Genomic DNA, 19,232 nt, shown 5'->3' with positions numbered 1-19,232 from the left:
TTAAATATATCCCAATGAATACATGTGCATCAAACCACAAAGACCACTGACTTAGCTACAGAACACTTTGCCGATAACACCGGAACATCCTGGTAGCTTACATATAATAATGTTACAAAGGTTGTCAGTGTGTATGTCTACGCGTGCACCTCTATGTGTGTCTACATGCGACGGGGAGTGCTGTACATAAACGGTTTTCACACTTGGTGGGGAGAGGGAGGCGAAGGCTTTTGAAAATGAAAGGCAGAGCGATGCTGGTGGTGGAGATAGGGCGAGCGGAAATCTTGACTCACCAGTTGTTTACTTGTAAGATGGTGAGGCCTGTGTCTTGGGCTAGCTGCTTCTTCTGCTCTTCAGAAGGGTATGGGTGCTGCGGGAGCAAACAGAGAGAGAAACACACACATGAGCCTCTTTGACATACAGATTAACATAAATATTCACCCATGTAAGCACTCATAAAGACAAGCGCTGGAAGGGAACCGGCGCTCCGAGACAAGTTCCTGGCTGTTGCTTATTACTGTATGTATTCAATATGTTCCTGTGTTTGTCGTATTGTGTAACCCGAGATTGCACCTTTTTGTGACCTCCAACCTACCCTGCCCCTCCCTTGCACAGTATAGACATTCAGAGCATAGACGTGTCCACCCACACATCAACACACACGCACGCACGCACGCACGCACGCACGCACGCACGCACGCACGCACGCACGCACACACACACACACACACACACACACACACACACACACACACACACACGCACACGCACCCAACTCAGTGTTAAACCTGTCAGAGCTGGCCGAACAAGTTTGTCAAAACTGTCAACTGTGATAACCCCCTTCCCTATCCCCACCACGCCCACACAACATATAGTGTGCGCACCAAACATATGCATCACACACAGAAAAAAAACCACACAAACACACACACAGAGACTGACAAACAAGACTTTCAAGCAGGCTGATACTGGTGTCTGAGAATCCTTTTATAATACCAAGCAACAGAATGAGTGGGTGCAGATTTGCGGTGAATACATTTATCTTTCCTTGAATGTCTGACATGTATCCTGGTGGTGGCTCTTTCATAGAGAGCAGCTGAATACAGGCTAATGCTAAAAGAACAGAATGCTGTGAAATCTCCTCCACAGCCTCGCCAAGATTTTTACCTGAAAATGTAATTCTGCGACCAGGGCTGCAATGATACTATTTGTGTCAGGTCCAATCTAGAGAACACGGGCTGATATAAATGGCAGACCTTGGGCTGCCTTGCTCCCCCTGGGCCTGCTATGAAGCATGACAAAACAACAGTGATCGCTGGTGACAGATGTCTTTAAGGGCCAGATTAGGAGTCGGGGCGCACGCAAACGAAACAAATGAGACACTATGCGTTTCATTCAGCCACTGTAGACAGAGAGCATGCGTGCACTCGGGAGTTACACGTTCACACGCATGTGCAAACAGAAATGCACTCAAACACACAAACAAATATTCTTAGATATGACACCTGCAACTCACAACACACGAAAAATCTTTTAAAAAGTGACACTTAAATCCTCCTCTATGTTTGGGTTGTTTCAAGCTCCATTAAGACACATTCTTCCCCTTCAAGGAAAACACCTTTAGCCTCACGACTTATACCCTTTCAGCTCCTTGCCTCCTCCACACTCATTGAGAAAGCAAATTTCATAAAGCCGGTAATGTCAGCCGGGCTTGCATGAATTGAATTCAATTTTAACATGAAATGATAACAGTTGCTCAAGAACTATTTTCTCATTTACTGCTGAAATAATTGATGTAAGTGAGGTTCCATATCAGCAGAGAGGAGGTTTTCTCCTTTCAGGTAGCACTGCCTGTCTAAATGTAGTCTATTTTAATTAAAGGCGAGATGAAAAAATGGTTTGAGGAATGTGCTCAATTAATAACAAACAAGGCTGAGATTGGACAAATAATGAGTCCCGGCTGCAGAGAGGGATTAATCTGATTTGTACTTGTGTACGCAGTTCCTTTTAATATGCTAAAATCATTAACAAAGGAAAGATGATAATGCTTGCATAGAAATACATTTTTTGATTGCCAGGTGCTGACATTTCCTTGGCTAGGGAAGACAGAGCAATTTCTATTGGTTACTGTGTGTGTGTATGTGTGTGTGTGTGCGCACATATGTATGTGTGCGTGTGCACATATGTATGTGTGTGTGTGCACATATGTATGTGTGTGTGTAAACACGCTCAAGAGAATGCACAGTGTGCACAATATCCAAAGAACAGATATCTACATCCCTATGTCTGTGTTTGTGTGTGTGTGTGTGTGTGTGTGTGTGTGTGTGTGTGTGTGTGTCTGCTCTGGATAACAACATGCAATAAGAGTACAGCCTCTCTTTCCCTCCCCCTTACACTCACTGGCTTCCTTGGTGTTTTCACATTAGCTATGACCTCGGTCATAATCAAAACACCCTCGCAAAAATAACGGTACACACACTCCCTCCCACTCTTTTTTGTGTACGCACACTACACAAACATATACACGTTGCGCAGACACATACACAAATTGAGACGTAACTGAAGATGATGTGGTACGGAGGTGTGGGGAGAGGAGCAACCTAAATTGGAAATGGGAGTGGGTCATCTACATTGTATTAAGGCTTCCCCAGCCTCTCAGGCCCAGACCCGGTCATCAATCGCCTACTGTCAGCCGGAGCGCGCTTTAGCTCGGTGATAAATACGCCGGCCAGCGGCATAGCTCGTCCAGCAGCCACCACGTAATGAATGGTTTGAACAAACAAGAAAGATGTCTCATCAAGGAGAGTGGGGACGTTAAAGCCCCCCTCGCACACAAAACCCCTGAGTAAGGAGATTTACTCTGACCACATAGACACGGCACTAAAAAAAATCCTATTTTGTTCAGCTCATACCCCTCCCAGCACTCATTTCCCCGCTCCTTGCCTCCCTGTGTCAGACTAGATCGCTCCCCCTGCAACCCCAAGACTTGCATGCACTTGCACATATGCACTGCCAAGCACACACACAGAGAAGCAAATTTACAAACATACACACAGTACGCCTGTGTACAATCTTTCCTCATCCTGTCTTCATCTCTCCTCAACACACTCTCTTTCTCGCCTTTCTTGCTGACCCCCCTCCCCGACACACACATACTTTTTATGGCTGCGACTGCAGGCCACCCACACTTTACGCTGTGGCAGCTTTCCTTAATGCATGGCGCTCTGAAATCTCAGCTACAGAAAATGGTGTGTGGTGGCAAAGGCGACACACACACACACACGGACATCAGAAGTAAGCCGGCATGGTGGGCCTAGTGGTTACAAGGCTGCAGCAGCCGTGAAATTGGAGAACGGCTATTAAGACCTCTGAGTAACCTCTTAATGTTAATTGCCTCAGTAAAAAAATATATGTTAGTAAATCACCCAATGAGCAGAAAAAAAATCTGATATGAAAAGAGTAAACGTGAGGTGAATTGGTGAATAAATATCAAACAAAACACATAAAGTCAGAGTGCTAAATCTGTTCTAATGTGTTTCTTCCTTGAGATGTCCTTCTCTTCCCTCAGGAGACAGTATGACATGGTTATCTAATGGATGAAACACAAACACAGAGCAAGATCAAAGATGGTATTGATAATCTCCCCACCAGCTTTGGATCCGCTCAATATGTTCAGTTACAAACACCAAGGCCAATATCCTTAAAACAGGATTGACCGCAAAATGTAAAACAGCCTAGTCTATAAATAAGACAGAAATGAGCAGCTTCAATTTGTTGTCCGGGCAGCGCTCGTCTCCGATCGAAGCAGCTCTGTTAATTATGCTCAAGCCTGTTAATGGCACAAGCGTGCACTATCCCGATGCACACATGCTGTCCAATTGCTACAACCTGACCTGAAAAAGCAGCCGCCAAACATCAACACAAACACATAAACACAAACACAGGCGCATACGCAGGTGGATCACGTTCTGCCAGTCATTGAGAATCGAGCTGTGTGTGTGTGTGTGTGTGTGTGTGTGTGTGTGTGTGTGTGTTGAACCGACTGCTGGCTAAATTACAGGGTGTGATGTGCTCTGTGCTCTCTGATAGTGCTGGATGTAATGGCCCCTGTGGTTGCTGAACATTACAAGCTGAGGTAGCTCCATCATCCGCTGTGTACGGTCCTTAAACCCCCCCTGAGCCCAGCTTGGCATTTCACCATATACAATAACCACATCAACTGCTGGACCACTCTCACTTCACACCACACCACACCTTTCGCCCACACCGACTCCCATCTACTCCTTCAACATCCAGCTTGCTATATATCAGATTCATACTCTCCTGACACCTATTTGCTGCCGTCGTCAAATCCCACAGCCCGATCATTATCCCGGCCGTTCTATTCAACCCCCACCGCTTCTCCCGCTCGGCCCCCTTCCCCTCCTCTCACCCAACCTGCAGCCCCTTGCCTGAGAAGCCTGTGGACTCCATTGATGAATGACATCATCAGTGTGTGACATGAGTTATAGAGCCGGGTCACAAGGTTGCAGTGGCTTGCAAACCTATTCCATGCTAATGACTCCCAGGAAATCACAGGCGATTGGCTGTTTACCCCAGTGCCATGGCAACACAAAGGATTCGCTGATGATGATTGGTGTGATTTAGTTCCAGCTATTTGTCACTTGGATAGGGTTATTAGATAATCTGCATATATATTTTTCATTCTATAAAAGTGTTTGGATTTAATAAAAAGTGTAAATTGCTAAACAGACATAATTCTATATAATAACTTTGCTTTTATGTGTTGGGAGCATTTGATGGGCTTTATTGTGAGTTTGTGTGTAGTTTTACAGCAATATTGTATCCCAGTATTCCTTTCATATATGCCTCCCTCGCATTGATTGGAATCTTATTTGTTTTTAATCAAAGTGACTGGAGAACGATAATAATATTCACTGTCAGAAATAAACGCAATCAAATATAGGAATGACATTTTAATATGGATTCTGTGTTGAGTTGGGGTAAGATTGGCACATTTTAAATATCAAGTTGCCGTTGTTAATAACGTTACAATTGGCTTCTTTGACAAATGACAATGAGATTGAATGCATATCGGCATTACTGGGAGATCAAAACAGATATGACAAATAAATCTAGATGGAGTTTTTGAATCCATCACGAGTGTTTACTATGCACAGAGGAATATGTGGCTGTTTAGCTGCAGTTTCCTGACAGACTTTGTGGTTTGAATTGAAGGATACAGTTAATTACTTCTGTCTGTAAACATCAAATAGATTGACAATTGACAATTACAGAAAGAAGAACATCATATTTCTACGAAGAAAGAATCGATTTTTCTAATTTATCAGTATAAACTGCAAATAATTATTTATATCAAATTACAGTTAGGATTTGTTAAAATTACAAGTGAAGCGGTTTTGTGATTTCAAAGATCAATTTGATCAATCATGAACTATTATATATAAAATGGTGTTCTCTTTTCATCACTATCCTCATATCATCTCCATTTTTATCTCTATGCTCAATTTTTATCTGACTCTCTCTTTCTCTCCATCCCTCTCTCTTTCTCACTCCCTCTCTTTGTGTGTTTTTGGGCGGGTGTAGGTGGGAGCGAGCAGAGGTTTTTTTGGGTGTTTGTTTTATTTTACTGGGAACTACACTGCTTCCTGACAACAGTCTGAAAACAGGCAAGAATGCCACATGACTCAATGATTCAACCCTGCTCCTCTCTCTCTCTCTCTCTTTTGATTGCACACATACACACACACACACACACACACACACACACACACACACACACAGACACAAGCCCACTTATAAACAGAACTCACATGATGCCAACCTACAAACTGCACGCACTGCATGCCAGCCTCTGATAACAGCAAATGAAAGTACATCCATATCTACACCTCACACGATCTGCATTCAGAACATACCACTACACTTCTGTCTCTCTCGCTCCAGACTCCAGAGCTTCCACAATAAGTATAAGGGCTCTCAGCGGACTGCTCTCTGACAGTAAAACGGTGATGATTGCAAATACAAGACGGACTGGCGAGGCCCACGGCATCTATTATAGAGCAAAAGGGCCCCCAGTCTGTCTGTCTGCCTCTCTGACTGGCTGGCTGGCTGGTTGGTTGGCAGTGCATCAGTACTACTACTGCTGTTGCTGCCATGGCCCGCCACAACAATCGCTGGCTGGGCTCCTGAAACCAGCTTCTGGACCCCAGCCAGCAGCCTGTTTGCTCTACACCATTAATTTATGTTCACTGGAGATGGTGCAAGGTTGTAGAGAAGCTCTACGGCATAACTGCCCCGCTTGCCTGCCAAGCTACAGTAACAGTAAAGTGGGTGAGGGGAGTCGGAAGGAGCGAGGAATGAATGGAGGGAGAGGGTGAGGTAACGAGCCCTGGAGGATATGCGAGATATAGGCATCTGATTGTACCAAGCTCCATGAGGCTAAATAGCAATCACTCCCACACAATCCCAATGCACCTCCAGACTTAGCGGATCGACCAAAGAAAAGAGAGAGATGTTTTTCCAAATGCTATCATGCATAATGATAATAAGGTATCACTTTTATCCAATAAAGAAAATAAAACTGGAAAACAGTGTTCATTATGTACTCAGAAATCCGCTAAACACTCCCAAACGAGGATCAACTGAACTCAACCCATAGATCTATTGGAGTTTGCCAACAGTTATATCCACAAACTGTGTGTGTGTGTGTGTGTGTGTGTGTGCTGTGTTGTGGACCCGGTCTCATTTGTGGCCTGCAGCCATAGAGATGTGCCTATTTAATCGTCAGATCGAGTTCATGGCTTCTTTTTCCACCACACGGCTGCCCCTCCGCTTTCAAGAGGAGGAATACGATCCCTCCATCCTTACAGTGGGGGCCTGGTCTCCTCTCAGTCTCTCCCTCTCTCTCTCATTTCCGTCGATCTCTCCTTCTCCTGCCATACTCCTTAGGCCCCAGCAGCTATCCCTTTCTTGCTACACACTAACCCGCCTGGCCTCGTCTCGTATCCTCTTCACTCCACCTCTTCTCTTCTCCTCTCCTCTCATCTCATCTCGTCCCCCTCTTTCAAAGTTTCCGCTCAAGCTTTAAGCCAGGTCCTAGAGGGCAGGAATTTGGCCTGGGTTTTCAGACCAGTCTGTCGGCTTTGTTGTGGTAACTGCCTGCTCAGGGGCACCCAGCTCTGTTCTGCTCTGCTCTCCAGCTCGCCTGATGTCAACACACAGCCACGCTCACTACTTGCTCTCAAGAAATCTTTAAAACATCTTGTTGCAATGACTGCAGCTGAGCTAAAGGATCGTCCTCCAACAAAGGGTTTTGTTCCCATTAAATTTCAATAAGGTTAAGTTTTCAAGTCAAGATTTTTGTTCTTTAATAATTCTCTAAAAATGTTCTTTTATCCCCTATGATGTTGCTTGTTGGGACTGTGAAGTAGCTGGTCTCTTGCCTTTGCGAGGGACTTTTAGGGCCTATAAGCAGACACTTTGCCTACATTGGACAACCTCATGCCAGTCATAAAGTCACTGGGAGCACATGCTATAGCTTAAGCATAGTGAACAAACTAAGCCTCTGAATAAACATTGGCACTGGTTTAATGACATATGTACACATTGTAAAAAGAAAAGCAATGATTTTCTAAATTAACTAACTGAGAGACCTGTCCTAAGAAAACCTCTAGCATAGAACTTTTACAGTTCCTGTTATTTCCAATGAGGGGAAAAAGGATTTCTGCGTCTGTGATTCCAAAATGAATTGGCCTTCTTTTAGTAAGGCTTCATTAATATATGTATAATGTCCTTTGTTAACATTATAAATGCTCTGCATTTAATGGATCTAGGTTATTAGACACTATTCAGGCAAACTGAGGCTCACAGGCCACTCAAAAGAAATGCTGGGAAAGCACAGGGGACCAATGACAAAACAGTAAAGCACTTACAACCTAGAGCCTGTTGATAGAGTCTGTTGGGAAAAGGACTTAATATTAACATACAGGGTCTCTTTAAGTTTATCCTCTTTCTCTATTGTGTTCTTTAGACTTTGTTTAACTTCCTAAGTCAAAGTAAAGTGGGGCTGATCTTCAATTGAAACAGAAACAGATTAATTTGTGGAGAGATGGACCGACTAGGGCAGAGAAAAGCGGGTGTGTTCGCTCCTCAAATAGAAGCTTCTGAGAGTTTCCACTTGACGGTTCTCCCTTTCATTGTGCATTAACTTAATGAGTATAAGTATTCAAATACACAAGCAGGACCTCTTTTATCTCTCTCTCTCTCCCTCTCTCTTTCTAGTCTCTCCCTCTGCCTCTTTAAGACTTCACATTCTCGAGAGAAAGGCCAGTACATTTTAATAGCGAGCCCCAGGACACAACAACAAGAGCACAACCACTTACAGAGGACAAACAAGGAACCCCCGGGGCCCGCTATGGAATGTCAAGCCAATTTGGAAGATATCATAGGACATTTGTAATGTCAATTTTTGTTTTCAGGTCAGAAATCAAAGGCAAACATGGTGGGTAACATTTGTCCATTACAGTGCAGGCAGGAACTCTCCCTCCCCCGCCAAAAAACAGCTGCAGGGGACACTTCCTGTTTGCTAATGATGCTAAATGTGTTCAAGTCAACCATGTCAAATTTTCTCTCCCTCTGAATGGACAGCTGGGGTGGAAAGAAAGATTTTCTCTCCTCTCCTCCACTGTCTCCCTTTTCCTCTATCCCCTGCCAGTGAGAGAAGCTCTTAGGCCCATGACAGACAGACACTTCAGATCATGTCCCTGTCAGTGAGACAGAGGAGCATAGCTGATGGTAACCATAGGTGCATTCATCTGAGATCACAAGTACTTCCATGGAACAAAGCCAGCCAAGCCCTGATCAGTCACCACCCCGTCCCTACCTGTTGTGTCTGTTCTCTTTTGCTGAATACCGTTTTTGCCTTTCAGAAATGCACGGCTTCTGAGCTCTGCTTTCATCTAGGGGTGTATGAGTCAAGGAGATATCTCCTGTCATTGCTCAACACCCAGGGGCGGCTGGCTGCATGGGGCTGTGTGGACTGACAAATGCCCTCAGGATCTTTCACTTTCTTAATGTTCCTCAAAGCAGAGTCGACATGTGACGGGAGTTAAAATGCCTTTGTGAAGTGCCGCCAAAAAAGAAGAGAAGAGAAGAGAAGAGAAGAGAAGAGAAAAGAAGGAGTGGTAAGGCAGGGATATAGCTTTTAGGCCTGGTTAATGGCAGCCAATCTTTAAGTGCATTCTTCCATCCTCTCCCTCTCTCTCCTTGTAGTGCTCTTAGGCTCAATCCTGCCCGGGGGCCGAGGTGACCTTTGACCTGGCTGGCCTGCCTAGCTACAGCCCTCTCGTTTGTTAGGGGCTTTATCCACTGACAAAGCAGGCAGGAAGTTGGCAGCCACCCAGCAGCCCCATGGGAGGATGACCATCAGCTAGCTCAGCTTACCGCTTATTACAGGATGGTGGGGAGCATGTGTGTTTGTGTGTGTGTGTGCGTCTGTCTGTCTGTGCACTGGTGTGTGTGTCCCTGTGCTTGCATGTATACTTGCATATACTATAAGACTGCATGCATGCATGCTTGTTTATAAACTTGTGCATGTGCAACTGCAGGCATGTTCGACTGTAGCTGCATACTTGTGATTGCATGCACATGTGTAGACGAGTGACAAAATCAGAAATGTGGCTGACCTTTTTTTTTTCGTGCCGGCAATTTTTTACTGTGCTAGCTAATGACACGCAAAGAATAAGCCTGGAAGCTACGAACGTCCCTGTCTCCAAGCTAACCCGATCAGCTACGCATGTTAGCAACAATCAGGCAACCTTCCAGCCACTGGACTCAGGGGACCCCAGCACACTTCAGTCTCTCTCTCTCTCTCTCTCTCTCTCTCTCTCATCCTCTCTGCTGCAGCCTGCTCATCAGAGCGCTCAGAACAGCTCACTAAAACATTATATCATAAGACACTCCAGTTTCACTCTCGCCACTCCATAAAAGTCAGGTAATTCATACTTCATTTATATACCTTCCCATTAATAAAGCTGATGAACTTTTACTCCTTAAATCTAATGGGCCATTTTGCCATGACTGCCAGCGCTTGCCTTTTCTCTGTCTCTCTCCTCTTCCTTCTACTCTACTAGTGCTTTGGAGAAAACTAATCCACAGTCCCTCAGCCACTGCTCACGTACAGTGTTTTATGGGTGAAGAGAGAAAGAGAGGGATTTAGAGATTTTTGAGGCTTTTGACTGACCTCTGCCACAGACAAGCAGTGACACGTATCGTACGGTTAGTTGTTGTAGCTTTTGGTGGTTCTCTCTCTCCGTTTCCCTCTACCTCTCTCTATCTGGGTGCAACAGAGGGTCATTGACCTGCAGGCCTAAAGCAAGGCATGATGGCTCCCCAGCTCGGAGGCTGTTGACAAGCGCCTGTGTTCTTTTCAACAACTCGTTGAACCACCCCCCCACCCCTTCCCTTCTCAGGAATGTAACACAACCGCTCACTGAGGTAACCCAAGCCCCTCCCCTCTCCCATCCTTCATTTACAGAAAGAGAAAGAGACAGAGAGAGAAAGAGAGTGAAAGCAAGACCAACTGGGGGTGTTAGACAGCTGTCCCCCATCTCCCCATCTAACTCTTGCTCCCTCTCTATTTCTCTTCCTCTCTTTAGATTTGCTTCTAGCCCACTGCCTGTGGAATAATTAATGATGCAATTGAGCCGAGGAGAGGACTCTGACCAGCAGGGGCCGTTCCTGAATGCCTGGGTAGCCGTTTTATGGAAGACCGGAAAATAGAAAGAGAGAAAGACGAGGAGAGACAGATAGGCAAAGGGAGAGAAAGACATAAAACAGTCAGACAGCGAGAAAAAGAGATTGTTAATAGTCTGTTCCCCAACAAGCCTTAACTCAGTTTTCCTCTCTGTTTTCGTCCCCTCTAGTCTAATCCTCCTTCCCCATCCCCCTCTCCTCTCCTCCATCCTGATGGCGGGATTGGGGGGCCTGACCTGTCTGGTGATTGATGGTAATGTCTCAGGAAGTCATTTTCCCCGACAGCACCCTGCCGCCTTTCACCAGGCCTGGTGCAGAGGTGAGCCCATCACATGGACGCTTTTAACTCTTTGCTCGCTCTCCGCCCAGGTCTCTCAGACTCATCTATCTCACGCACCACCTTCTATGCCAACCACCACCCCTGAGCCCCTTACTTCTGACCGCATGGCAGGGGAGAGAAAGTTGCTGACGCTACAGAATTAAAAAAAAGCAAGATTAAAAAAGTTTGCAGAACAGGGAAAACAAGAGCATCTTGAGAAAAAAACAAAGGCCATCTTGAAGTGGATCTGCCAAGTGGCCCCTAATTCAGGTTGCTGGGGATGGATCCCCACGACTCCATTACTGTCAGCGCTTACCACCTCCATTATGGCAATTAGGACGAGGTTCCAACACTAGGAATGCTTTGCTATGCTCTGGAATTGCTAACATCTGCCGTGTCTCCGCTCCATGTGTCAGAGTAGAGTTGTCTTTTCTTAAGCACACATCTTTTTACAGTCACACTCTCTACTCTCTTCTTTTTTCCTCCTGTTTCTTCAACACTGCTCTCCACATTTATTTTCTTAATTCGACTCAAACTGTGCCTTAAAGAGATCCCTCTCTGTTTGAGTCCAAATAACCTAAAATGATCCGTGAAGAGCCTCGCGGTTCCCGTTTTCAATAGGCTTCATTAGTTTTTAATATCTAGCCAAGGAAATGAGGGGAAAATGGCATGGAGATAATCAATGGAAAGGGGCTAGTAGCCTATTAATCTCCCCCAAAGGATTGTGGGTTAATACACGCTCTTGCATAGGCAAACATGGCTGTGTGGTGAACACATCTGTCTGCCTGGATGGGCTACTTAATGAAACAGCCAGCGTTTGGCTGCTGAGATGGATGTCGTTCCCCCAGTGAAAAATGAGTTCTCTCTCCCACTACGCTGAGCCACACATGATAGGGCTCCATTCGATTCACTGGAGACCTGACTGTATTCCCCATGTGAGAGCAGCTTAAACAATGAGGGTGCCGGGCAGGACCGGCAACGCATGGCCACTAGAGCAAGTCTTCATGGAGATCATATCAGGGAATCCTAATGTGAACAAGAGTCTGACTGATCTGGGAACGAGAGAAGACAGAGAAAGACTAGAAGAGGAGTAGTACAGTAGACAGATAAAGAAGAACAAGGGTGGAGAGAGATGAAGGCTGAGCCACCTGGGATAGATAAGCAGGCTCAATGTGTTTGAATGACAGCGTTTGTGTGTGAAAACTGTGTGTGCATGCATGTGCGATTCTTGCCTATCTGCCAGGACATGTGTGCATGTTTCTGTGTGTATTCTGACAGCGTCGGAGGTGACCCCTGGTCAGGGAGTCCTGTAACAGGAGCTCACCTCCGGTTCTGCGAGCTCTCTTCTCAGTGTGCTAAACAGCCACCTGAAGACAGGATTAGCCATTGTGACCCGGCCCCAGAGGTAACCGAGATACACCTCCGGGGACAGACATGAAACACACACTGTCACGTGTTGCAGAGACACAGCCAGGTGGGAGGAGACAGACACAGAGGAAGCTAGAGGTTAAAAAAAAAAAAAAAAAGGACAGGACAGGACAGGTGGTGGTGGGGGATTGTAAGAGCAAACAGGACACCTATAAGAGGATGAATGCAAGTAGGATACAGTATAATGTAGAGCAAGCTACGGTGAAGGTGTCAGTGGTGTTTGCTGTTGTCTGGTGAAAACAAAGCATCAGAGCATAAGAGGATTGGGCGACCTAACCCAGTGCCTTGGGGTAGCTGAGATTTGTGCCTGCATGAAAATTGATGCCTGTCAGCTTGTCTATGACTCAACTCTGACAGTATGCATGCATGTGTGTTTCTGTGTGCACATACAAGTGTGCGTGCTGTGCTGTGACAAATGAGCTGTGCTTAATTTGCGACTGATTATGCGGGCTGCTGGTGCCCTAAACCCCTTTGAACTTGTAATTGCCCCTGGTTTCAGTAATGAACATTAAGGAGGATTCAGAAATGTGTGGCTAATTACACATTTGCCCCCCTTTTTAATTTCTTCATCTTCATACTGGATGAGAAAGAGGAAAAGGAGGAGCAGGAGTAGTAGTAGGAGGATAAGAGCCAAGGAGGAGGTTCTGGATTGGGAGGCATACATTGCTGTTGTCGCCCCCTTTATCTAAATAATTGTACAAGCTGGTTTATGGGCTTTAGAGAGGTTCTTTGTGTGTCAGTCGCTGCAGCCCTGGGGATCTTTCCCCATGATCAATATTCAGAGAGATTCACATCTGGAGCCAAGGCCTGCTCTTCTTAGATTTGGATTTATATATATCTATTTTTTCTTTTGTTCCCTTCTCCTCTATCCATCTGCTTTTTCTTATCAGCGTGTGGTACAGCTATTTTTTGATACAGGGGTTGCTATCTATCACACATGTGCATTAGTATAGCCTTACATGATCTTAGGAGGATGTGGCTACAGAGAAATTCAGAGGTCTGAAGTGAACGAGGTCTGCTCTATGTGGAGAACAGACACTAACACATGGCTCAATATATATGCTAGGCAGAGCTGCTTGAGCAATGGAGCATTCTGGGTAAATGGCTGCAGTGCAGGGATGGTCCACTGAGGCTGGTGGAGGGGGGATAAGTTGGGGAAAGGAGCAACAAATTGACCTGTTCAGCCTCAGTCTTTGATGTGGACTGGGCTCTATCTTAAAAACCAGTCCATATGTTCAGAGAGGGAAAAAGAGAGGATATCAATGGGGAAAAAATGAAAAGGTGAGGAAGTAAGGGGGGGTTGGGGGGGTGAGAACAAGAGACATGGCTCCCAGTTATAAGGACCCCACTGTGCAGGAATCCCACTGCCTGCCCCTGGACTGAGCGCTGGGCAAAACAAAAGCATGCATTTGAGAGGAGTAGGCAAGGAGGGGAGAAAAATCACACAAAATGGCAGAAGTGGGATTTGGTGCAGCCAGGGTCCCATGACAAACCAAACAGTGAAACACAAGGTCTGTTTTTGATTTCTACTCTTCTACTCTACTGTGCCTCCATCCCTCAACCTTTTCCTTGCCTCCCTCCCTTCTTTAGCCTGATTTGCCATTTCCACGCTTGTGCTGCTCCTTTTCCCTTTTGCATTTTCTTCTCTTGGTGTGAGATGAATATCAAAGCACTGCTGGGGCAGCTTGGAGGCCTGCAGCAGAATCTCATTGGCCTCCGTGGTCCCCAGCATGCAGCAGCCACCGTTCTAGCGGCTCTTGCCACAACCCCGCAATCAACCGTGGGGGGATGAGGCTAGCCTGCAGGGCGGTACCCCTGGAAGGGTAAGGGGTAATTTAAGGAAACTAGCTCTAAGATGTGAAACCAAAATCCTCTTATACATTTTGTTATGAGTAAGATAACCCCAAAAGTGTAGAAAAGGGAAAACGGCACAAAATCAGCTACCACCATCTTAATAACCCTGGTTTTCCACCGGGGGCATGTATGCTATCACAGACTGCCTTGCAGGGTCCCTTATTACACATGACGTCATTCAGCCCTATTTCTTATAGAGTCAGCTCAGCCAGGTCCCAGTCAACGGATCAGTGTTATGACTACAGCAGCAGTGGATTGCGCTGCTGTGCTGAATGCAGGGAAACATTCCCGGGCTGTGGCCTATTCTCAGCGGAGCATAGAGCCTTGTAAGAGTCTCTTACTGTTCAGAGCTGTGAGCTTATAAATCTGACTACCCTGCACAGGCACAGCTCTGTTTGTATTCTGCTGCGGTCAGGGCATGTGCAGTCACCTCTGCAGGGGCCGGTCAATCTCCTGCTGTGCTCCTGGTCTTCCATGAGGACATCCCTGTTGTAAAAACCCCATTTAAAGAAATGCACGTTGCATCACATTTCAGGGAAACACTCTCCTCCTTTGTTTTTCCCCTTGCTGTTGTCTTACTGGAGGATATGTTGCGGGTGGCTCTTTTTTTTTCCTTTGGCAAACACTGGAGTTTCACACAGCTTAATCACCTCCATGCAGTGGGAACGTGTCGTAAACAGTCCCTTAGCGAAAGCACTCATTTCTGCTACTTCATTAAACAACCTGCATTAAGATGCAAACAGCAGGAATGAAAATTAACAGGGAGGGAGGGAAAAGGGAGGAAACATGGGGTAGAGGGAGGAGAAGTATTGGGATTATTCAGGAAGCATAACGCAGAATAACAAAATGCTCATCTTGAGGATAAGCAAGCCTATGGGAATGAAATGTAAATTAAAAAAAAGCAAATATGTCTGCTCACACGCCACATAGTGTATGCAAGGTTAATGTGCTGTGCTTTATATGTCAGTGGATTCCACGTGGGGTTAGTTGGCTTTGAAGTGGAACTATGACAGATCTGGATTAGGGGGCAAAGTGTAAAGGTCTGATGTCGGAGCATGAAACGAATTAGGGCTTATTACATTCTAATGCAGCACTAAACCTCCGGAACGGCTACCAACTATGCCAAAGCGCACTGTAAACAAAGCTGTGACACACTAACACTGGGAAATTACAGCAAAGCTGCTCTGCAGTGAGATGGCAAAGTTGATGCGGCCTGTCATATAATTATACAGCCTGTGAAAATGGGAAGTCACCGGATCCCCCTTCTAAACTTTCCTTCTGTTTTCTGCTCTCCCCTTCTATAAAAAAAAGCATCTTGTTGACATGTGGGGGTAATTTGTTGATGAGTTCTGACTAGAGAGGTGAGATTCTAGTGTGAAATAAATATTTTCTTGAGTATCTTTTCGCTGTAGTGTCGGAGTGTCTGCGTTTTGAGTGTCTGTCCAGGCTGAGGTAGCCCCTCTGTGGTGGCCCGGCTGGGGAAGAACAGATGGCAGACTGAGGTGGCTTGTGTCTCTGTTTTCCAGGGTCGCTGAGCAGCCAACGTTAGAACACAGTGACTAGACAATAGCTACGCACTAAACCTCCATCCCCCCACCCCCCCCAACAACGATCTCCTCCACAGTCATTATCAATGACTTTCAATGACTCCTGAGCTAAACACCGCCAAACTATCCTGTCATATTGTCACTAACGTCTGTTTTGTAAACACACAAAGCAATGGGTGTTGTCACAAAAGTAATGTGATGACTCTTTTTTCCTGTGTCTCCCACTGATAGTCCCACATTTGGGCAGTGGCAGTGAACCAAACTGTCGCCTGGGTTGCTACGGGTGACTGGAGAGCTGACTTTTGGGCTCCGAGGCAAACGAGCACATGACAGATTAGTGTGTGGGCCTCCTCCAGGCTTCCACCTCTGTGACCCTTAGGAGCCCCCTCTTTACCCCCTCCTCAGCCTTGCTCTTACCCCTAAGCCCCCCCCCCCCCCCTCCTTCGCCTTTGTCTCCACCCTCTCTTCATCCAAACTCACACAACCTAAGGAGGTGAAAAGCAAACAGATTTTCAATGTACATCACTGACATATTGCCTAAATCTGCTTCTTTATAATATTTCTGGCTTTAAAAAGTTCATTATACAATGCTGTTTACAAACATGAAAAATCAATAATAAAAAAACATCAACAATGTAATTGCACTAGATGACAAGTAAGTGAACTAACTAACTAAGCATGAGTTTTATAATAAAACAAACACGTTGTACAATGTATACTGGAAAGATAAAGTGGGAGCCAGTAAATATGGAATAAACAGCTTTCAGCAGTTTAATGTAAAAGGAGAAACAACGTAGGTATTTCAAACTGTTTGCAGATGTGTGTATCCACTAGTTAAATGCTGCTTGTACTGGAATAACACAAGGATTAGAAGGACTAGAGGAGCTTAAACAAAACTGGGGATACTACAAGGCTGACTGTTTAGTCTACTCAAACAACATGCCCTCTCTTTTTCAGGGATGGACTTGTACACTTGTTTATCGCATGGGACAAACATCCGTTGCCAGGGTTTGGATTTGCCTGCGCCCATGTCTCGTGAATGACCCTAGCTGGCTCTTTTATGTGCGTCTATAAAGGGCGGTCGAGAGAGCAGCCAGGAGGGCTCGACCTGACGATGACACCCTGTTGTCATGGAGACTAATGCTATGTTGGGCTTGGATTGGGAGTGCGGGGGTGGTGGTGGTGGTGGTGGTGGTAGCCACCGTCACTAGTGTCTAATGATGTTTACAGCACAATGCACTCATCTCCTCACAAAGTGTGATGTGTCCTCACTCTGGTTAACGCCTGTATTAACAGGGCATCTTTTCTACTATTCACACTGGTGTTAAACTTAGGAGGATAAAAAACAATCATGTATTGTACAAATAACTATATATAACTATATATAAATACCATCTAATCATACTTAAACACTTCTCATCTGAACACACAGTTCTACTGCACACAGTCCAAGGTCTTTCCAAATGACCAAGGGATATATCGCTTCCCTTTCAAGGAGCCCAGGGGACCAATACACCTGGCTTAGCAGCTTAACAGAATTTCCCCAAACACCCAGGCCAAAGGGTGGCCCAGGCACAAAACCTGAGACGCTTGATGCTTGAGAGGGCTACCTACTTACTCATCTGACTGACCACTCTCCCTCTCTCCCTCCCTCCCTACGTCCTTCGAGCTAACACATACACCCGTGTGCAAACTCTCCACTGGCCTGGTTTGCTCCTGAGGTCCCCTATTTATTTTCATAGGTGTTTGAAGGTTTACACTAGTCAAAAGACAAGGCCAGAGACCAGAGTGGTATCTTTGGATTTGAGTGCTTCCTGTTTTCATTGCGAGGCTGACCCTTGTCTTTACAGGGGTGAGTGAGGGCTAGCAGGGGGTGAGAGGGAAGGAAGACCAGGAGCGCCAAGGGGCTAATTGTAGATTTTAGAGTTTGCTTTTGCCAAACAAGGGGGCATCACCTTGTGCAACAATAAGAAAAAAACTCCCATCACTTGATCTGCCACCCTCTCTTTCCACTTCTCTTCTTCTATCTTACATTCCCTCTATCTACCTATCCTCACTCCCTCTTCCTCTCCTGGATGTTGTAGCTTTTGAAGTGCAATAGAACATTTTACCCCTAACAGTGAAGTTTACCTTTCTGATAACATAATCTCCCTGTAGTATTGAAAAGCTTATACCAACAGTCTGGGATTTTCCTTCTCCTAATGTGGCTGGAAGACATCCAGGAACTCATGGGGGGGGGGGGGGGGGGGTATTAGAGAGAGAGAGAGAGAGAGACAGAGAGAGAGCGAGAGAAAGAGTGGGAGGGAGGATAGAAGGAGGGAGTGGAGAGACAGTCTGACCCTCTTCTGCCAGCTAACACCAGCTGATCTGTCCAGCCGTTTGCCAATTACATATGGGGCATTTAAGGTTGCCAGCTCAGGTTGCTGCATGTGTATAGGGGCTCAACATAAAAGAGGTCAGGGTTATCTCAGCTTCTCCATAGAGTAATTGTGGAATCTTTGCATATTTTGTGAGATGTTTCTGGTGCCAAAATTGTATTTTCCACTCAGCTGGAATGTCGGGATCGTAGGATTGATGGTAAATATGAGTTGATGAGTTGAAATGAGGTTACTTTCTATAAGCGACTGTCATGAAGAAAATCAGTTTGCGATTTCTCCCAAGAGACTGTGAGGTCAGAGTAAAGCAAGGGAGGGTGGGAGGGGGGAGGTAGAGGGCAATTTTGTTATACTGAATCCAAAAGCCAACAGTTGTTACTATTGGCCTGTGTTGTTTTTCTGCGTGTGAAGGGGGGTCCAGTCCTTTTGAGCTTTTCAGAAGATGTGACAATGGCTGGATGTTGAGAACATATGTAGAGAGACCCCTGTGGCTCATGGAAGAGGAGCTCCATGCTGGCCCTGCAGTTTGAGAAAATACGAGGCCGCTCCTTTCACTCCTCACCCCTCAGTTAATGAATGCATGAATGGCAGAATGCCGCTATAGGCCATTCAGGGGCCAAAGTCCCCAAGAATTCACCCTTGCACAAATGCATCCAGCAATAGCAAATACATTTGCTTAACAAATTAAAAGAAAGGAGAATGGCTAATGGGTGTGAATGTGTGTGTGTGTGTGTGTGTGTGTGTGTGAGTGAGAGAGTGCGAGTGAGAGAGTTTATGGGTGGGAGATTTGGATGGTGAGAAGAGAAGGGGGATAATTCAATTAGTCCTCTTCCTCAGTAGAGAAATGAAGGCAGGTTAAAAGGGAGGGATTATTATTTGTACAAGACTGGCCAGGGCTTTACACAAAAGAAACAAATAAAGATTGGAGAGAAC

General features: G+C 45.7%; 1 protein-coding gene across 10 annotated transcripts in view; it reads right to left on the bottom strand.

Moving 5' to 3' along the window:
* The window catches only part of meis2a (Meis homeobox 2a), a 78,174-nt gene that overhangs the window by 23,605 nt on the left and 35,337 nt on the right, over positions 1-19,232 (bottom strand). For all 10 annotated transcript variants that reach the window (XM_070921065.1, XM_070921066.1, XM_070921072.1 and 7 more), the window contains one exon: positions 294-370. In XM_070921065.1, the coding sequence (XP_070777166.1) occupies positions 294-370 (77 nt within the window). The remainder of the gene's footprint in view (positions 1-293; positions 371-19,232) is intronic.

The sequence above is a fragment of the Enoplosus armatus genome, chromosome 15 (genome assembly GCF_043641665.1).
Source record: "Enoplosus armatus isolate fEnoArm2 chromosome 15, fEnoArm2.hap1, whole genome shotgun sequence".
NCBI classification, from domain to species: domain Eukaryota; kingdom Metazoa; phylum Chordata; class Actinopteri; order Centrarchiformes; family Enoplosidae; genus Enoplosus; species Enoplosus armatus.
Note: the sequence above shows the minus strand (reverse complement) of the source record. Positions and strands in the feature narration are given on the sequence as shown.